This window comes from Astatotilapia calliptera, chromosome 15, assembly GCF_900246225.1.
Source record: "Astatotilapia calliptera chromosome 15, fAstCal1.2, whole genome shotgun sequence".
Lineage (NCBI taxonomy): Eukaryota > Metazoa > Chordata > Actinopteri > Cichliformes > Cichlidae > Astatotilapia > Astatotilapia calliptera.
The window spans coordinates 13,146,098-13,167,353 of NC_039316.1; the positions used below are offsets into that span (position 1 = coordinate 13,146,098).

General features: G+C 40.2%; 1 protein-coding gene across 7 annotated transcripts in view; it reads right to left on the minus strand.

Moving 5' to 3' along the window:
- Nucleotides 1–1,949: 1,949 nt before the first annotated feature.
- The window catches only part of gphnb (gephyrin b), a 109,002-nt gene continuing 89,695 nt past the window's right edge, over nucleotides 1,950–21,256 (minus strand). For 3 of the 7 annotated variants that reach the window (XM_026193924.1, XM_026193922.1, XM_026193927.1), the window contains 15 exons: nucleotides 20,065–20,121; nucleotides 16,973–17,015; nucleotides 15,927–16,064; nucleotides 12,571–12,663; nucleotides 9,647–9,702; nucleotides 8,991–9,110; nucleotides 7,506–7,564; nucleotides 7,036–7,189; nucleotides 5,324–5,445; nucleotides 5,059–5,146; nucleotides 4,790–4,863; nucleotides 4,588–4,655; nucleotides 4,359–4,462; nucleotides 2,868–2,964; nucleotides 1,950–2,371 (listed from right to left, as the gene is read on the minus strand). In XM_026193924.1, coding sequence (XP_026049709.1) covers nucleotides 2,238–2,371; nucleotides 2,868–2,964; nucleotides 4,359–4,462; nucleotides 4,588–4,655; nucleotides 4,790–4,863; nucleotides 5,059–5,146; nucleotides 5,324–5,445; nucleotides 7,036–7,189; nucleotides 7,506–7,564; nucleotides 8,991–9,110; nucleotides 9,647–9,702; nucleotides 12,571–12,663; nucleotides 15,927–16,064; nucleotides 16,973–17,015; nucleotides 20,065–20,121 — 1,407 coding nt within the window. In that variant the 3' untranslated portion in view covers nucleotides 1,950–2,237. The remainder of the gene's footprint in view (nucleotides 2,372–2,867; nucleotides 2,965–4,358; nucleotides 4,463–4,587; nucleotides 4,656–4,789; nucleotides 4,864–5,058; nucleotides 5,147–5,323; nucleotides 5,446–7,035; nucleotides 7,190–7,505; nucleotides 7,565–8,990; nucleotides 9,111–9,646; nucleotides 9,703–12,570; nucleotides 12,664–15,926; nucleotides 16,065–16,972; nucleotides 17,016–20,064; nucleotides 20,122–21,256) is intronic. The other 4 variants (XM_026193928.1, XM_026193925.1, XM_026193923.1 and 1 more) reach the window with 3 other exon arrangements.

The following is a 21,256-nucleotide window of genomic DNA, read 5'->3' on the forward strand; positions in this document are numbered from 1 at the left end:
GTATCCACTCAGATCAGCAAACTCTCTTATAATTTCTTTAAGTAGTCTTCAGGAATAGCTTTTCGGGCTTCTTGAAGGACATTCAAACCTCTCTTTTGGAATTTCGGTGCCTTTTGTTCTTTTCTCTGTTGAGATGATCCCACACTGCTTCAATAATTTTGAGGTCTGGGCTTTGGGTAAACCAAGCCATGACTGACTATCCAGTTATGCATCAAACAAGACCTCAAGACAAGATGGATAGTGAACTGCAGATGGATACACTGAAGGTCTACATGCTTCTCTTAGGTTGTGTTAGATTTTTTTCCTCTTCTTTATGTCATTTTTTTGTAGATTCAAGTAAAGAAATGGAAATAAATAAATCTTTTCTTGTGACAGGCTGCTAGTAACGACGTGCCTAAAGATACAATTTAAAATTGGTTCCTTGATAAGTTTTCTGATATGTGTAGCCACAACACTGGTTCATCTCTCGAGTTAGGTGTGATATTGTTGAATGATTTACAGGTCAGAGTTAAGTAGCTTAAAGAAGGAAAAATCAGCCAGTGTCCGAAGAAAGACTTTGAAAGCCCCTCAGAAAGCCTGAAGAACTATTGCTCAAGACCACTACAAGAAGTCTGGCTCCTTGGAAGTAAAATCTTAAGAAATGAGCAATGACTCAAAACTTTTGCACAGCAATGTCCATTCAAAGTCATATAAATGAAACCACATTAGTTCAGTATTAAAAAACAGACCCTAGTTTTAACAACTTTACATGCTACTCCTAAGGAGGATGAGAAAAATAAAGGGATAGAAAAACTGTAAAATAGTGGAAAGCTGAAATTCTTTGGACCCTTTAAGTTAAAAGTCACAAACCAAAAAAATAAACAGAAATTGTGATTTTTCTTGAACATTTAGTCAAATCCATATTTAATAACTGTATTCACTGAGTCCCTCTTGTTATGATCAGTGATTGTTAAGGCTGGTAAACTCTTGATTCATTCATACACTCCTCTAACCTTCACGCTACTTTTAGCCCCAATGAAGAAATTCACTGCTTTTTCATTAGATATATTTTATTTAAAAAAAAAAAGGAAACCCAACAAGAACTTGTTTTTTTTACATAATGATCAAGGATTTTATTTTCGTAGTCTCTTTCATCAGTTTCATTTCATTACAGAAAATGTTATAGTACAGCGTTGTTCAATGTCTCCTCATTGCTTAATAATTTCCTTAGGAGTGCTGGTCACATATATCTGTACAATATGATTCTTATTTTTTTCTGTACATTTTTTGTGAAGTTGGTTAAAAAGGCTGTCAGCACTTAAAGAAGCTGTTTCTTTTCTTTCATTTTTTTTTTCTTAAATAGTTGATCAAATAAAAGATTATTTTTCCCAGGTTCAGCTCGCTCGTGGTGGGGTTTGGGACGGAGTTTACACCCGGTCACCATGAATATAAGGAAGCTTTAGGGTCCTGGGCCGACTGGGGTGTGCCCCCCCCCCCCCCCCCCCCCCCCCTCCCCGACACCGCCTCTTCCTTGCCCAGGCATTTGGCACTGCGCACATAAACAAGACTCACAAGATAAACAACAAGCAAAGCTCTTTGTGAAGCCATTATGATGCATACTAATGAGAGAAAAACAGAAGTGTCACCTTGATGGGCACTCCAAAGAGGAAGTGGCCTTTATGTGCCCCCCCTCTTCCTCTTAGCTGAGCACCGTGGGGAATCTGGAGCCTTCCTCTGTGTTTTCTTTATTTTCATAAAACAGAGTATTTTTTTTTCCCACTAAAGATGAGAAAATAATAATTTTCTTTTTTTTTCTTTTTTTTGTCCTGGCAGGCACCTACAGCTGTCTATTAAAATGCTACTGCTATAGATAAGGTCTAGCATTGAACACACAAAGCAATTGCAATGAAAGGAACAAAGTTGCCTTAATATAATAATGATAATAATAAGAATAATGATAATAATAATAAGAATAATCATAATAATATATTACAGAATAAATCTCTTTTTATAATTAGATTTTTTTCATTAAAAGTTATATTTTCTTTGTTTGAAATACTATAATCTTTTTAAATTAGTTTTTTCATATGTATCTAGGTTGTGATCAAGATGTTGACTATACCTCAACGTTATCCAAATCAATAAAAACTAGCTGTGCCGTTGCATATTACAGAATAGTCAATGATATGTGGACATGCACCGTGAACCACCCATTCCCTCGCTATGTGACGCCGTTTCTCCGTCCCTCCGTTATGACATCATAGCCGGCCGATGACCATGACGTCGACCACCTCGCCCTTGTGCAGCTCCACGTATTGCTCTGTTTTCGGAGGTAGCATCAGGAGCCCGTTAGCACTGCGCATGCTCATCAGTCTGCTGTTCACCTGGTTCCCTGCATCAGAAAAGATGATGAGGGGAAACAATAATTGCTGTTAAAAAGAGCAGTTTTTATTTTTTCCACTGCCAAACTGGCTAGTATTCAAAAACTACAGAAACCATGTATTTGAAGTAGTTTCACCTGCAGTAAATCAAAGAAACCCCGAGGCGAGCCTAGTATGGAATCATGTCTACTTCTGCTCCGTGTTCCATATAGAGATTGTGAACACTGGTAAGTCTCTTTATTATTTCCACTCTGACGAATACTAAACGGCCAAAATGATCACACGTTTACATGACTGGGAATCGAAATGCTGATCTTCAAACTCGTCTAAGAAACTGCTGCCAGTCTTGTCAGTCCTGATAATTTAAGGTGTTCTTAAATGATTGCACTTATGTTTAAAAAAACAACACAATTTTTGTAAATCACTATAAAACTAACCACACCTATGAGTGTTATTTTATCATTGTGCTCAAATGTTATTTTCCCCCCACAGATGCTGGTTTTATACCTGTGCTCTGTGCCCACGGCAGAGGCTCCTGGTGATGCCATGTCAAAATGCAGCGGTGGTATTCAGGGCGAGGGTCCAGCTTCACATCACAAGACAACTAGAGCGAAGAAACACACAACATAAATTCTAATGCTGCATCACCCTTTTTTAATCACCACTGTGCTTGAAGTATGAAATTGAAGAGGATACACCCAATGTAGTGGAGAAAAAAATGCAAAATTTGCTTTCAGACAATTTCTTGGAATCCATCTGGCTCTCATGTTACTGTTACCTGGAACCACAAAGACAAAAGTCACAACAGGAGTCTTGCTTGAGTTCAGATGTTCACGTACACTGATTACAAAATGCTAAAGATGCTGGTGAAAGCCACAATCTAAAACATGCATGACTTTCTTTCCGACTTTCCTGTGCACTCTGGTCTGGACAAGCTTTTGGACTCAGTCACACTTCATGTTTATTTAGCATGTCTTTTAATTTTCAACCAAGTCCCAGAAGTTGAATAATAAACAACCTTCCTTGGTCTTGAATGCCACACAATAGATGGCATATCTATACCAAGTGAATTCCAACAGAGCTATAATTTAAAGCCTAGCAGAAGTGAAAAAACCAGGCTCGTCCAAATATGGCCTCTTCTAAAAAAAACAGAGTGCAGTAATCTTCAGAGCCACAGCCATCTTTTATATACAGTCTATAGGCTAAACATACATGTACACACACAAATCTTCTAATGGCAAAAATCCAGATCTGAACTGTCACAAAATGTAAGCAAGTTGGGTAAAATTCTGCCAAACACATTTAAAACAGGGCAAATACATTAGTTCAAAGATTATCTAAGTTTGCTGGCAAAAGGAAAGGTTTTCTCAGAGTATTATCTGACCTGTGTCTGATGCCATCTGCTTTGGGAAATTGTCTGGCTACATCTGGCGAAGGCCATCATTTGCACCCCTAAGTGGCAGTAATGTGTTCAAGTTGATTTCTAACTGCTTTATAACAGCAAATGATGTAACACTGCACCCTGAATAGCACCCATAATGGCAGGGGACCAGATTGCTCACTCCATGATGTTAGTTGGGGACATAGGCTGTGTGTGCTCACTGTGTATTATCGTGATATGATTTTCTCACTCTACAGTTATGAATATTCATGACCGGGGAGCAGGCCTTTGGGTCAGTGTGGGCCGTGATTGGTTCCTCTGTCAAATCAGAGCAAAACACTGTGGTCATAAATATGTATCAAGCAGATGATGAAAATTATATCAAATCATGGCTGCAACGGGCTGCAATAATACACCCTGTTTTTTTACGTATAAACATAACTGTAAATGTCCCCATATATTATATATTCTCTCTGTTGCAGCTGATTGCATCGACACTCTTAAAGCCTATTTGTTACAACAGCGACTTTGAATCATCCCTCACAGGAGCAAAGGACACTTTTTGCACTTGGGAACGCGATGAAGTCAGGATGTCCCAGTTGCCCTGTGTGTCCTACCCTCGCTTTGATGATGGTGGGCCTGGGGTCCAAAATACCCTGCATCTTTCTCAAGGCAGGGATGACAAAAAGATTACAGGTGACAACAGCAGACACGGGATTTCCTAGGACAGACGGGGGGACAGAGAGAAGAGGGCGAGGAGAGAAAGCAAGGGGGGGGGGGAAATATGTGAGTAACATCTCTGCGCAAACAGCGGAGTGAATCACTCTTTCTCTCAACTTCACACACTACCTGGGAGGGCAAAGATTAGTTTGCGAGCACCATCTATGTCCAACGTGGCAAAAGTTGTTGGGAGACTGGAAAAAAAGACAAAAACAAACATAATTTCTAAATTCTCCACCGGCTGTCATTTTACACCACATGACTCCTTCTGCATGTCATTTGTATGTATTGTTTGTGAAGCACTTTTGAAGCGGATTCTTTTTCTTACCCTGGTTTCATGAACACACGACCAAAATGGATCTGAGCATGAAGATCGATATCCAGCACCTGCTTAAGGTAGTCCTAAAAATGATGTTAGAAAGAAAGAAAATTAAAATCCTTAAGAATACTCAACAGACATGAAGAACAAGTACTCCAAAAAATGTGTTTCATAAAATAATGAACTCAAACGAACTGTGAAGCTCAGCTGTCTGGCTATCAGCTACCACATGGTGTCAGTACAACACAACTCTACCACTGGACTTTCTGCCACTGTACCTTCTCTCCCATAGACACTCCTCCTGAGGTGATGATGACATCAGCACGGCTGATGCCTTCATTCAGAGCGTTGAGAAGGTCATCGGGGCTGCAGGGCACAGACAAACATATACATACAAATGTCAAGCCCCCCGCGACACCCAGGACAGAGAAATCACAGAAAATGAGAAAACTGGCCTATCTTTGGATAAGTACACAGGGCTTATTAAAAGGACAAAAGCATAGCTAAAGGAAACTGTGGCAGAGGCAAGATCTGACGGCATACTTGTCTCCCACGATGCCCAGATTGATAGTGGGGTAGCCATGTTCCTGAATTGTGGCCAACAGGGTGGAGCGATTGCTGTCCCTGATCTTTCCAGGATGGAGGTCATCTTCTGGGTTCAGAAGCTATCGCCCAAACAAATCACATGTTAGAAACTCCTATTTGATGGCAATCTTTTATTATTAGTTGTGAAAATCATTAAATAAATCATTCTGCATCTTTTTGATTTGCGATGAGGTCTGGTAAGTAAAAAAATAATTATTCTGCTGGAAGATGAGACAATATTATAATCCTTATGCAAACTTTTTCATTTTTGTACCCAGTCATGTAGTTACTATATTTAACATGCTCTCTGTACTGAATAAATCTGCTTTGGTTCTATTACCCTTGAGTTAAAAATGCTGCATAAAATAATACTTTAAAACTGAGAAAAAAACACTTTCTGAAGTTTCAAATTAGCAACACCCATCTGTTGTTCGTGCTAAAGTTAGTGTCATCTAAACCAATGCACTTTAAAGATGTCAGCTTGGCCTCTGGGAACTTGTGAGGTGCTCTTGTCACCATTTTGTCACATTTTAAGACTAAACAGTAGAACATGACTGACACATTTAAAAGTCTGAAATACACAATGTTGCAACAGACAGATTTCCTTAACATTTACTGCGTGTAATTATGTAAGAGTCTTTACAAAAATAATATGAAAATGCTTTTTAAAAATAAACATTTTAATTGCACGATTATTTTTACGATCCACCTGACTCTTCTTCTTGTATTACAAACCCACCTGTCACCATGTTGTCAACCTGGTCTTTCATCATATTCATTACTTTTTAAATGCTCATTTATTGGCTGTTATCAATGCAGACACTGATATATCAGAAAAAGCTAATATCAGCCAATATCTTAGAGTCACTGCTTTTCCATTGCCCCTCTCCTTTTCTTAGTCCTTCCATGAGATGAACACGGGCATACGCATGTGGTTCATGCAGTCTTTCAGCTTCATGTTCTAAAAGCGCTACGCTTAACTGACGGTGCCACCACATCTTACTTCCATGTGGCACCATGACACTCTTTATAGCACATCACCTGATCAGGTTGGAAAAGAGCTTCAATTAGCCAAAGTCTGCCGTCATGGATTAGGTTTTGTAATATCTGAAACTGGAACACTGAAGAGGTACAGAAGTCTAGTTGTATCTTAAAATCTTTGAATCACAACATGTTAAAAGGATATCATGGATTTTTTTTGTCCACTGCCACCAAAATAAGTGCTCATGAATAAAATGTAGCTGCATCTAATCCTCTACTTCATAAGACGGCAGATGAGTGAAATATGCTAACAAACAGGTGATAAAGTTTAAATATGGGTCTGCACGGCCCTGAAAATGGAGAGCTATGCATATTCATGCACCCCATGAAATTTAAACTGCGCATTAGTCACACAGAAAATGCACAAATCTGACTCTACTGTTTAAACGAAACCACCTGGTCACAGATAAACACGTTCTTCACAACTGAAAGCACATGTGAAACAGCTGACTGCACATTCACTTCTAAATGATGTTCTGTTGTCGCCAGCCAAAGCAAACAATGGTGATTGTGCATAAATATGAACGTGGTGTGTTGTTAGGAAAAAAAGGCATACTGTTGTACCTTTCGCAGCCAAGTCGAGAGGCATAATTCACCACAACAAAAACTAAGATTTTCTTAACCTTTACCTCATTTCCTGTGGACATGACGGCCACCACAGGGAATTTTTGGACCTCCACCTCTGTAACTCCAACAGTGGCCAGGAGGCCAATTTCAGATGGGCCCATATGGGTGCCCTTGGCCAGCACGCACTCGCCACGCTTGATGTCGTGACCGATAGGCCTATGAAGAGATGGGCACTAAACATTTAAAGCCTGCAAGAACAAGGGTACTGCTACATTCACCATAGATGTTCTGGTAAAGACATGAAATGTGTTCTAAGCATCTGTTTTCCTTCAGTCTTCATCATTATTATAATGTTAAATAAAGAACAATAATAATCAAAAACATGCAGACAGACAGAATTATAATAACGGCAGTAGTAGTGGTGCACTATACCTTGCATTAATCTTTTTCAAGTTAACTCCCAACAGTGTCTTCCAGCCTTACAGTATTTAATAAGTATAATACATAGCAAACATCTCAGTCACGGACTAACCTGATGTCCTGCCCTGGGCGAGCTTGTACTAGGATTCGTACCTCCAGCTCCTCCGTCCCCTACCGGAAAAACATTTATCACATTGAACAGGCTGGGTCAGTGACAGATAAGAAAATGATGCTTTCAGTATTCTGTCCATTTCTAGGATAAAAGACACTATATTGCCAAAAGTAGTCACTTGTTTCCCTTCACACATATATGAACTTGAGTGGCATCCCATTCCTAATCCATAAGGTTTAACATTATGCTGATCTGCTGTTTGCAGCTATGAGAAGTTTGAATTCTTCTGGGAGGGCTTTTCATAGGTTTGTTTATGGGAATTTTTGACCATTCCTCCTAGATGCACATTTGTGAGGTCAGACAGTGTTAGATGAGAAGGCCTGGCTCACAGTCTCCGCTCTAATTGATCCCAAAGGTGGTCTGTCGGGTTGAGGTCATGACTCTGTGCTGGCCAGTAAAGTTCTTCCACACCAAATTTGTTTACTGTCTTTATGAACTGCTTTGGTCTGCAGTCATGTTGAAACAGGAAGAGGCTATCCCCAAACTGCTATCCCACAAATTTGAGAGCTTGAAATTGTCCATGACTGGAGCCCATCCCAGATGTCACAGGGTGACGGGCACATAGTGGACATGTCACCAGTCTCTTGCAGCTCCAACACATAGACAGTTAACCTAGCATTCATGTATTTGGAATTTGGGAAGCAGTTGCAGTACACAGAGAGAATCCCAACCGATCACTGCCTGAACCAGACTGCCTGAGCATGGTTCTCCTGGAGCTTTCTTCCTGTTAAAATTGAGTTTTTCCTTCCGACTGTCGCCAAGTGCTAGGTCATGGGGGTCAGCTGATCGTTAGGGTTTTCTTGTCTTTACCTTACAACATAAAGTGATTTGAGTTTACTGCTGTTGTAATTTGGCACTATATGAATAAAACTGAACTGAATTAAATGAAACCTTTCACAGGTTTGGGTTAAAGACAACCTTATAGGATGGTTATAATAAACATAGCTGAAGTTTTTAATAAAGATACTGGCATGTTAAAAAGGAAGTGAGACAAAAGCTTGGGCTTGAGGGCGCCATGGATGTTTGGCTTCTAATGTTTTTCTTCTCTTGACCAAGCTAACATCAGCTTGGGATGGATTTCCTTTTATGGCCAGGTGTGCCCTTAGCTGTGTCTGTGGTGTGGAATTGGTGCTTACATGTAGTGGGCATTGCTTGCAATAGCCAGGTGAGGGGCAACCAATTAAAAGAAAGCAGGCCTCGGGCCTTAAAGAGACATGCGCTTAACAATCTTGTTCAGACAGTAGATGAACCCAGACACTGCATCAAAGGCCAGTATATAATAATAATTATTACTTTTTAAAACTATGAATCATGGAAAACTGAGTAGTTTTAGATTCAAAATATGAAGCTGGAAATGAGCATACTAAGGCCTTTTAGCGTTCTGATTCTGACTGTCCTTCATTTAGCATGAAACTTCACGCTCACGTCTTCTGATTCGCGGAGGAGCTCGGTATCTTCCACCTGGACTACAGCATCTGCCCCACAGGGTATAGGGGCACCCGTCGTCACCCTCATCACTTGGCCAGGCATCACTGTCTGGGTGGGCTGTGCAAACACAGAAAGGTAAACATAAGTCAAAGATACAGGAAAGGACAAACAATATCATGTCAAATTTCAAACACTGGGTTAACATTTAACCCATAGGTGTTATGGAATAAATGACGGACTGTTTGTGACTGAAGTAATCTATACAATAAAACAGAAAACTGACTTTATGTACATCATAATTGCAATTTTAAGAGCTTATAAAGGCAAACAGGAAACAGATGCTTGAATGTGTGGTGATGCTGTTTGAGAGGAGATGTGAGGGGTTGTCGAAAATATGTCAGGCTTACTTTTGTCTCAGTGATCTCATGTGTTTACACTTTGACTTTCTGGCCATGCTTTGGTGCGAAGGGCTTTTCATCACCTGCTAAGGGAACACACTGATGTGCAATTACAGGCTGGTCAAGGCATAAGGTGAAGGGCAAAAGTGAAGTACTTTATTTTCATATCCAGCTTATGTGGGTGTTTGTGTGAGACCGACTGTGTGAGTGAGGGTGTCTTTGTGTGCTTGCAGAGGTGTCAGCGTGGACACAAACCTGCTCTCCAGCTTGGGACTCTCCAATGATGAAGCGGTCGCCTGGGCCGTCAGCCGCTAGAATAAAAGAAAGATTGAAAAGTATTACGCACGAGTGCAGGCGAAAACCTGTGGGTGTGTGGGAGTGTGTATTGAGCTGAGTCATTTCTTTTGGTAAAATACAGTGGGAAATGATAAAAACAAGATCTGGGGGGAAAAGTTTATTAAACATCTCCAAAATAGACACAAACAGTACTACCAGGGCAAGCAGATTTTTACAGTTTTAATCAAAAATCAGTCTGATAGCCTTTGCACAGCCCAACCCTTATTGTTACTGCAGCCAAGTACTGTGACCGACCAGAGCAAACACAAAAATTGAGAAATCAAGAATCATTTTTAGCATCCCTCTTTATCAATTAACAAACACACAGAAAGAGGAACGAAAGTCATCACAAGATGCTCTTTGAACACGGATATACTGCATCCTTTGACATTAAAAATGTCCTTGCCGGGTGAATCTGCCATTCTCTTTAGTGCAGAAAGTTTAAAAAATCCCATTGATGACATCAAAAATCTGTTTTGACATGAAGAGGTTTTTCACATTTTTGGGAAAAACCTGAGAGCCATGATGGAAATATAAGTTTCTATGGGTTTTTATGGAGCATCTCTCCTCATCTAACTCTGCTTCATACCAATGCAGTTCTTAGTATTAACATCTACTGCATTTTTACCTGTTCACACTACACACGTAGCAGAACCCAGGACTTCCCTGATCACTTTTTGGATGTTAACCAAGGCTAATTTGTCAGCTTCTTGGTGCTTTTTATTACTTAAAGTGACAATAAAAGGCAGAAGCTACACTTTGGTAAAAGGAAAAATTCAAGCTCTAGACAACAGACTCTTTTCAGACCCATATTTTAAGCACTATAATTTCTAAAAAACACACGTATCCTTTAGCAGGCAACAGGCCCTTAGGACAGATGCAGAAAATCCTGAGAGATCTGTGGTATTCTTCTCCTCCTACTCGTTCAGTAGGAACCAACAGCAGATGTTATGTACAGGAGGTTTTGAGCTGCCTGAAGTCAGCGAGTTGTCACCCTGTTCTTCAGGTTAACAGAGCCCTCAGTGCTTTACAGGACTCCCTTCATTTAAAATACTGACAGAAAATCTCAACCAACGTCTTCTGAATCTCACCTAGAAAAACACTAGAAAGGAGTTCTAACAGCCATAAGGATGAAACTCTGAGAGTTGGATGTCTGAACAAAGGTAAATCCTCCACCATTTGAGAATTATCTCTTGCCACCTGGCAGCTGTGGAGGACAGCCTCGTTTATGTACAATAACTGAAAGGATCACCGTTCAATCACAGCGACAGAAAAAGCCTTTACATTGTCCAACAAGCAGTTTTTTCCTGCTCCGGTGTCCTGCAGTGATCTCACTGGGACAGAAACAGTTAGTCCTTCTGCAGCATCACTGCTCTGTTACACAGCAGTGACTTTACGAATAAGATGACATGACAGGCACGTACAGCTGCGTCAATGTGAGGTAGAATTCAAAAAGTAACCTTGATTAGTTTTCTTATTTCATAATTGTCTTTTCAACTGTCAGATTTCACTATTAAAGCTTTGTCTCTGTTATACCTTATAAATATGCTCGGATCAGTTGAAAAAATTCTGCAGCAGTGCCTAACGGGAATCAATCACAATCCGCCATGTGAGGAAGGACGTGTGAGTGCACAGTATTTCCTCAAAATAATGTGCAATCTATTTACACTATTTAATTGTATCAAAAGGTTGCACATCTTTTCAGGTTTGTACTTGCTTCAGTTTCAGTCCATCAACTTTTTAATAGTGCTGTCAGCGTTAATCTCGTTAAAATGACCTTTTAACGGCATAACCGCATTAATGCGGCAAATCTCCGTTAGCAAGTTAGCACGGATCACCCTGTGCGTGGGGCTGTACGGTGTCAATGCATTAGCGCGGTTAGCTTGTTAACACGTTAGCTTCAGTCTCAGTCCATCAACTTTTTAATAGTGCTGTCAACGTTAATCTCGTTAAAAGCGCGTTAACGCCATAACCACATTACGCATTAACGAGCTAACCGCGCTAATGCGTTGACGCTGTGCAGCATGGGGTGATCCGCGCTAACGGAGATTTGCCACATGCAGCAATTTTAACGAGATTAACGCTGACACCACTACTCTTAAGTATATGCACTGCTTTTGAAGTGATCCACTTCTTTATGTTACTTTTGTTTAACTAGATCGGCAAAGCATAATCAGTACAGTTTTGAATTTTTCTTTAGTTTTAATTTTTAAATGAATATTTTATTTCCATTTAGTTTCAGTTAGTCAGTAATTAGTAGTAATTTTCAATAATTTTTGATATTTGTTATATATAATAAAAATGATAATGAGGCACAAACGTGTATATAAATTTAATAATAAAAATAAAAAACTACAGACATTTCCTAAATATTTAGGATTTTCTTTTAGGTAAGGTTTGTAACAGTATTGTTTCAGTTAGTGTTTATGTTTTCTTGTGACTTTGTAAAATGTAATTTTATAAATGGTTTCCATTTAATAATTACATATAACCATGCAAAGTTTGCACTTACGAACACCTGGTTAAGCAGGCCTACTGTCTCATTGCTCTCATGGTAATAACAAGAGGTAAAAAAGGACCCGTAAACAACTAAAAATAAACATAAATGTGTTTGATTTTTAGGTAAGATGTGTCATTTGAACACAACAAGGGCTATATATCATAAATAACAGTATAATCCTTGCAACATTTACACTTATGTACATTTTTGATAAACTGAGGATAAGATCCAAAGTACTAAATACTGAAAGGATGTCAGATGGATGGGCAACAAAATGTGGCAAAGACAAGAATGAGAGGATATTATTCAATTAGCATCACCCGCCGTAATTGATGTTACCTACCTCTCACAGCATAACCATCCTTGACAGAAGCAGGGAAGGGTGGCAGGTTGTCTTTGGCGTAAACGTCCTGAGCCAGGACTCGACCCATCCCATCTGTAGAAGAAGAGGAAAAACATGAGTGTGGAGTGGAGAGGCTGGTTGAAGATTGGTGGAAGGAGAGAGCAAAAGTTAGAGAGAGAAAGAGAGACAGAGGCATAGAGGGTGAAACAGTGCATCTGATGAAGATACAGAGAAATGTTTGAGCTGGAGGTGTGTATATGCGTGTGTGTGTGTGTGTGTGCATGTTTTAAAGAGAGCCATAGTGTGACACCACGCATCAGCATCTCTCTGCATGACTCACCGCCTGACCTGCACACACGGACATGTACTTGCACACTGCGCTATTTTACCTCAGTTTACCAATTTGCACACCGCAAGTGGGGGCTTGCAAATGTTCATGTGCACATTTCTTTAGCATTTCCAACAGCCAGACAACTTAAAAAATGTCAGGGAGGAAATACAGAGCCTCTTCACTGAGACAATGGCTCAGAGAAAGTAAAGGAAGGAAAGAAAGACATAGAAGTCAGAAGGGAGAGTGGGTGGAGGGAGGAAAAAAAGATCCAGGCACTAAAATACCTTAAGCTGCTGTGTGCCTATATATAGCTGAGCCTTCATGCTGTGATTATGTGGGTGTTAATATGAAGATCTAAGCTTTGATATCAACGAGTTTAAGGGGAAAAAATATGCATGTGCATACAGACACCCACACACATGCAGATGACAGGAATACTGAGCTGCTGTACATAATGCATCTCCATCATGGATAAAGGCACACATGCTCGTGTCCAAATCCTCCCATCTTTTCTCTATATTAACAGTATTTAAATTGGTGTATTTTTACACACAAGCTGGAACTGAAAAGCTTGTTAAAACCATGTGCTGAAGCTGAGCTGTGACTAATAATAGAACAGAGGTGATGTCTTGTTGCAGCAGAAAAGTGCACGTTTGATAAGGTGCTTTTCAAAAAGAAGAACCTCTTTTTGTAAGACGTTCTGGACACCAGTCTAAGCCAGCAGTTCCCAGCGTTTCTGAGGCCAATAAGACTGAACCTCACACCACCTCGTCTGTTGAAGTGTATCAGTTTAAACTTATAAAAGCAGATGTGGTTAAAATAATGTCTCATTCAGTTGAAATGCAAATGTTTACGTCAGTAATTTAAAAAGTAGTGTGAGCTAATATGTATCGGAAAAATAAAGTAAAAAACACAAAAAACAAAACAGGTTTATTAAATCTTTTAATGTCTACGATTTCTGCTTAAGAAATAGCCCTATTTAAGAACAATAACACTGGTTATTATGACAGGAAAATAGGGAGGAACTAAATGAATTTTTTGTTTTGTTGTTTTGACAAATGCGCTCACTTCCTTAACTAAAACTCGATGAAATGACTCACTCTCATGCCTTTGCAGAAAAGTACATTTAAAGCCAGTGAGGTTAGCCCAGCGTTTAGCCTGAAAACAAGGGCGGACTAAACTAAAACTGCTCTGAAGTAAAAAATCTGAAGGTCTCTGTGTTTAAAACCAACCAAGTGTAACCGAGCATGTTGTTTTTCTCCCTGTTTCAATTGCTGGGCTAAGTTAACCTCCAGATAGTTAGGGCTTCATAATTCACATGCAGATAAATATTTCTGTCTAATTCCGGGCGTGAAAGAGAGTAAGCATTTCAAACTATTCCTTTAAAGTGTTTTAGACTGTTTAGCATTAAATATTAAACTGTCAAGAACTTCATATTTAAGTACTGAATCACAGCAAATGTCTCTACGATACAATAAGAAAGATAAACAGGGATCTAGTATTAATTTATACTATTCCTCCAGTAATAGCTTACGTAGAAATATGTAGTAACCAATTATAACAATAAAATCAGCGCTAGACACCTCTAATTCAATACTCACTATATGCAAAAAATGCAGAATACACATCCATTAGCAAACACACACACACTATTCTAAATCCAGCAGGGGAGCTGCTCCAGCTGTTGACTGTCTAAATATTTCATCTCTCAAATCCCCCCATTCTCTCTTCCTTACCCAACTGTCCGCCACCCAGCTGTGCTCTTGCAAATCCTGCAATCCAGTCCCCTATTCCATAACATGAAACATCACTTTACACCTGGAAAACGAAAGCGCTCCTGCTACCATCATTGATCTAGAAGTCATGTGCGCTGCAGGCCATTATTGCCGCCAGTCTTTGCTACGGTTTCTACAGATGAATTAAAGACTGTGTTTTCCCCTCCAGCCCTCAGCTTGACTCTGTGTCATCCTCCGCTGGCACTTAAGCCACTCTGCCAGAAGGATGACAAGACCCTCAGGTGCTAAACCTACTTGTCTTGCAAGTTTGTACCTTAGAATCTGGATGTCTGTTTAGACTTGTAAGCACACAATGCAAAAATACTGCTACAGTTAACTCATACAGCGACATGAACACACAAGCAGTAGTGTGTACATACAAATGTCATGACAGACACTGAGAATTATATAAACAGGAATTAGTTTTGCAACTGCATTAAAAATTGTTACTATTTTGACCACTTGGGGGCAGCGGAAATGAGCTGTAAATAATCCTGGTATACTATCAACTTTGAAAATTACTGGCTTTAGCTATTTGCTACACAAAAGTTATATATAGACCCATATACCCATGAAGCAAAAGCTAGCTTCAGCCTCAATTTGTCTCTTGATGTGTTGTGATCTCAATTTCAAATGCCTCAAGTAACAAAAACATTAGTTTCACTATTCTTTTGACATAATATTGGGGCCACAATTCTGATAATTTTTGCTTTTGTAGAATTCAGTTCTTTTTAGCCGAAATGTACTCTGATGGAAACACAGTAGCGCTCTTATGGCTAAGGAATAAAGCTACAATCACGTGCATGTCACTGTCGGTTACAGAGAAATAAAACGAAACTCCAACCTGGTACATGTTAATAAATGAATAAACAAACAAATGCATCAGGTGAGCAAAAAATTGGATCCATTGTCTGTATAAAGTGTCTCACAAGCTGTGGGAAGTCAAACAACACACGCAAGTCATTTGTTTGTTATGCATTTGACCTTGTAGCAAAGACAATCTGAGTCTGTGTGACTGACAGCGTGGCCTGCGTACAGGAACTGCTGATTAAGTGAGGTGTCTGGTTGTGAACAGGTGGTGTTTAAATGCTGTCATGTGTACTTAGCAATCGGAAAGGAGTACCACCACAACATCCCAGCATCTATATGAGCTGGATATGCAAAAAAAGGAAAGACTTACAAACTAGAAGCTTTTCTGTAGCAGCATGGCTACAGGCTTTAAAGGGTAACCACCTATCTGTCCTCCTCACCCCTGTAGTTGATGATCTCAGTGCCCAGGACTGCAGTCATCTCTAGCACAGTGATGAAGGCCTTGTCCATGGAGGTTAGGGGGAAGGGGGACATACGGTGCCTCCGGGCCACCTTGGTGATGTCCACAGCACTGTGACCTGAGACGATGTGAAACATACAGATGTAGTCATAAAATCCACAAAATCAGGTTTAATTCTCCATGTTAAATTTGAACAATTAAAAAAAAAAGAAGAGAAAAAGTATTTATTTTTATTTAGACACTTTGAAAGAGGAAGACTGGAAGATAAGGAAGGAGAAGAGTGAGAACTCTACTGGGATTCACTCCCAAGGCAGCAGGCATCTACGTGGCTCTAAAAGCAGGGAACTGAACAACTCTGAACAACAATTTTAAAATCTCAAACAGAACCTCGCACTCTGGATTTTCAGCTGTTAAGTCCAGAGTCTACATGACATACAGTTAAAATGCACAAATTATCATTATAAAAAAAGGATATATCAACTAATATGTCTTCACACCATGGTAAGAAAACTGGATTAAGACGACTTATTTTTGCTGCATGTAGGCATATGTGTGCTATTTGAATGCCATGAGGAGGGACTGGCAAAAAACAGTCCTGTTTGTTTGTTCCTGTGAAACGCAGCTGGATGACAGAGGTGCTCGATAGCAGCCATGTTGGTCTAATAATACCTCTCTAATAATTCCAAAGGTAAAAGGAACAAAGCAAGGTGTAACTAATGTGTAATCTGCTCTCTCTTTCTTTCTCTCTTTATCTCTCTCTGCCTCGCTCTGCCTCACAGCGAAGAATAGACGCCGTGCTTTGATTTCCCTTGACCCAATTTCTCTCCTTTAAACATACACTTACGCTTCCACAGCATATTCTGATGCTTAACATGAGGCTTAACAACCTCTGGCAAAACATCACAAACACACAGGGACATGTAAATGCAACACAGAAGCCACACACACACACACTTAAAATCTATCTGAGTGTTAGAGGGCACAGTCTGTGACGTGCAGATGTGAAACGTGAAAGTTGGTGCTTACTTGATCTTAGGATATTTTCTTTGCTGCTGCATCGTGACTGCACCTGGGGATTGAGAGGGTGATTGGGAACGAAAGACAAGAAAGGGCAAAAGGAAAGAGAAAAGGAAAGAGAGAGAGAGAGAGCAGAGGTGGTGGTAATTTGAGATAAACCAAGCTGCTCTTTTCACATGCTTGAAATGACAAGCTGTTTATACAACAGTCAGAAGCACTGGCAAGAGCTTGCGTCACACTACACTGTGCACTTTGTCCTGCTGCTGGGAGATGGTTACATCTCCCCCATGACCATTATGATCACTTACGGTACACTACATCATCATATCACAGGTGGTTGTCACACTGATAAATGCACTGACATGTCACACTATAATTAAAGCACTTTAAAGAATATACGGACAAAGGCAGCAACATACAGAGTGACAATATTGTATCACAAGATGTTTTAACTGTGCTACAGTGTAACACCAAATGTAGTGGAAATGTAGTGCTGAGTTACGATAGTGGCTGTTCAGATGTGGCGCAAGAGGGTTCAGATTTCTCTGGAAATTGCTGATGCTGCGTTTGAACGCTACCCGTGATCTACGGCAAGGTGGGGAGGAGAGCAGAGCGGGTTAAAACTGGGCTGAGTTTCCCAAAAACAACCTGAGGCTGGAGCTCAGGTGCTGTCCATGGTTGAGAGAAGGCACGTGGAGCTTGTAATTTTCCTATAAAACTCTTAACTTCCTCATGTATAATCAGTGTTGCCAAAATTAGCAATAATTTCATTTACATTTCCCATTGACTTCTGTCTTCCTGCTTGAGTGGCCTCTCTGGATTTTTGAAGTTTATTTTGGAGGCTATTGCTGTGCCCCTGCTCTATACAACATAGTAAATGCGCACAGTATGGGTGAGAAATTTGAATTTTAAACATTACCGTTTCAATCAAACTTTGTTATACAGACTTTATATAAAAGATAAAAAGAAGATGATGTGTTTAATAATAATGTAACGCGAAAGTCTGTAAACTCTGTAATTGTCCAATGGACTTCAGGATAATCAGACTTTTCTTTCCAACTAGAGGAGCTGCCTCATTATTTCAATTATCTGTTCAAAGATCTTTTATTTACAGTCTATGGTTGGTTATTGTTTTTGTGCTATAGGAAATCAACCTGTTGGAAATTATTTGGATGGCAACATCAGTACTGAACCAAAAATAAAACAAAAAATGCTTCCTGTTTCTCAAATACAATTTTAGGACGATTCTCAAGTTTTACTTCCAATCGTCAGTAAAAATGTCTCCTAAAGGGCTTGCGAAATCTTTGGCGACCTCCAGGAAGAGCTGATGGAGGATGGAGACAGTGACCAGGAGAGGGAAGTCTGGGCATCTCTGTCTAGACTGTTGCCCCCTGCCACCCGGATCAGGAGAAGTGGTAGAAAATGGTAGAAGACGATCAATTGTCAATACTTCCTGCCTTCTTTTGTGCAAGACAGTAACGTTTTAGAAAATTGTCATGTTTGCTGACATTTTGAGTTAAAACAATGAAACTTCTCAACTGTAAACACATTACATGCCAAAAGGAATGTAGTGTGTGTCTGGAACACAGTTTTGTTCCCAATTTTAAGTACCTTTATTCTGCTTTACATTTAGTAATTTAGTCCAAGACTAGCTGCTAGTGAAAGAAAAGAGATGTGATGCCAAGCAGCACTGATCCATGGACATGCTACTGCTCTAGCCTCCTGTCTCTTTTAGCTGTATTTCTGGAAATCAAGCAACGCTTTGATGCTTTTATGTTAAAATGTTGTAGCACACCTTTAAAAAGGAAGATGCTGGCTTGCAGTAATAAGCATGCTTTTGGGAAACTCAGCCTTAGGGAACGATAAATAAGGGAAGAAGAATCACAGGAGGCACTTTGTTAAGCTAGTTTGGCACATAATCAGAAAGTAATTATTCTTTAGACACATACACAAATAGAGGTCCGGTTGGATACACTGGAGTGAAAGTATGGGATTTGTGCCAATGTTGTCCACTTCTTTGGTTTTGGCTCTCCCTTTGTCTTCTCGCCTGCTCGTTAGTCTGGCTGTCTTTCAACCTTAATATTCAGATTTGTCAACTGACATAGCTGATTGTACTCTGGCAGTCATTATCTGTCTGCGCTAACATGTCTTTCAATCCCTCTGGGCTCTGAAAGTCCTCTGAAACTCAGTAACTTCTATGACCCGTGGTTATCATAAAAGTTGGGTGTGGGCAGTGTGCTGTGTATGGAGAACCAAAACACCCACGGTGAAGGTGAAAGTCTCTCTACTCACCCACCCACCCCTCTCTTTCTCCTCCCCTCCCTCAATGCCTAATACTGTGACACCACTGGGCACCAAACAGCCAAGGTGAGAAGGTGGTAAATGGGAGGTGAGGCAAAGGTGGATGGGATGGTGGAGAAGGAGGGATGGACAGGCAGAGAGATAGAGGAGACAGGTAGACAGATAGACAGGGAGGGTGGGGGTGGAAGGATGAGGATCAGCGTGACGTGGTCCCACAGCCCAGAAAGAAACAAACAAAAACAGGAAGCACAAACTAGACAGACTTCACTAAACTACAGAGCCGAGACATAGCAGAAAAGAGGGAAAAGAGGAAGAAAAGAACGAAAACAATAAAGACCATTAGAGCGGCCTGATGGCATCTACTTAACAGACATCCAGCACACCAGACATAGCTACTGAAAGCAGAGCATGTTAACCGGAGAGACAGAAACAGAGAAAGATGAGCAGATGGAAGAAGAGCGAGAGAAACAAAGAGAGAAAGCGAACAATAAGAGACAGGAAAGTGTGCGTGGGAGACTGAGAAAAGAGGAACCCTAACAGACCGGACAGAGAAAACAGCTAGACAAAGAGTGATGTAGAGTGAGCGACAGATTGAGTACAAGAAACAGACCAGTGGCAACAGACAGAGAAAGAGAGGGAGTGAGAGCTAGAGAGATAGCTAGGCAAGCGAGTAGGGGGGGGGGGGGGGGTGGGGAGGTACAAAGAGCAGGACATTTGTTTTGCGCGCTCCTCGGAGGAGGGTGAGGGGGGGAGAAGGGGAAGAGGGGAAAGAGGAGAGGGGGCGGGGGCGGGATAGTTACTCGAGAGCTGAAGGTCCTCCTGCGATCATCTTTAAGCCCCTCCAACCTACACTGGAGCTAGTGGAGATAAAGCATCGAATCACAGGCATCAGTGCATCTGTCCCAGCAACCAGAACACCACAGACAGACAGACAAGACACACAGACGGACGGACGGACAAACGGACAGACAGGCATCCACTACAACAAGCAACCCTAGCAGGAGCTGGGGGGAGAGGAGCAGAAAGGAGAGAAAGAAGGAAAAAGAGCTAAAGAGAAAGGTGGCATAAAGCAGGGCCATAAAGAATGAACACCTAGTGGCTTTTTGGCTTCCTGAAAACTTTCGCTGAGGTTCATGTTGTGATTATGCTGATCCGGAAATAATGGATGCGCTCTATAACAATCAGAAGTTATAATAACATATTAAACCGCGATGCTTTAAAAATGTTCAGTTACAAAAAATGATAACAGAGCAGATTTTTTTCTTTTTCACTGGGAAAGCTTGACTTACTACACTGTATCGTAAACCTCTGATGCAGTGCTGGAGCAGAGCCAGTTCTGCCTTTCAATCTAGTCCCAGTCCCGATGTCAACAGTTCCTGCATGCCGCTTGGATAAGTAACCCTCATGTGTTCCTACTTTGTGTCCAGCAAATTTAATGTAGCCATTGAAGCCATGTCCACCAAGGTTTTCACAATTAACTAACACTAAAATAAAAGCTAAAATTAGATGTGAGAAAACATTTTAGTTAACTAACTTTTGAAAAACAAATTAAACTAAATGAACGAAAATTGAGTTAAAAAAAAAAACTTTAGTTAATTTTTTAACTAAAAATGTAGTAGAGATATACTTAGTTGTAGTGTTTATTAGACTGGTAAAATAGTTTATTACAACTTGCCTGATGAGTCTCAAAATACATAATATACATGTATAATGGGTCTACAATTCTATGACACACTATGGATCAACCGCTTTAAAAAAGTTATGTGTTTCTGTAGTAATACACATACTAATTGTCATCAATTTTCCCTCTGACATGTGCCCTCCATACAATAATAATTAAACTGACTAAAACTAACACTGAAACTAATAAAAAACTAAACTAAAACTAAACAGTTTCAAACAAAATAACTGAAAAGAAAATTCACTCTGTAGACTAAGGGAAACTAAACTGAAAAAAGAAGACAAAAAAAGTCAAAATGAAACAAAGATAAA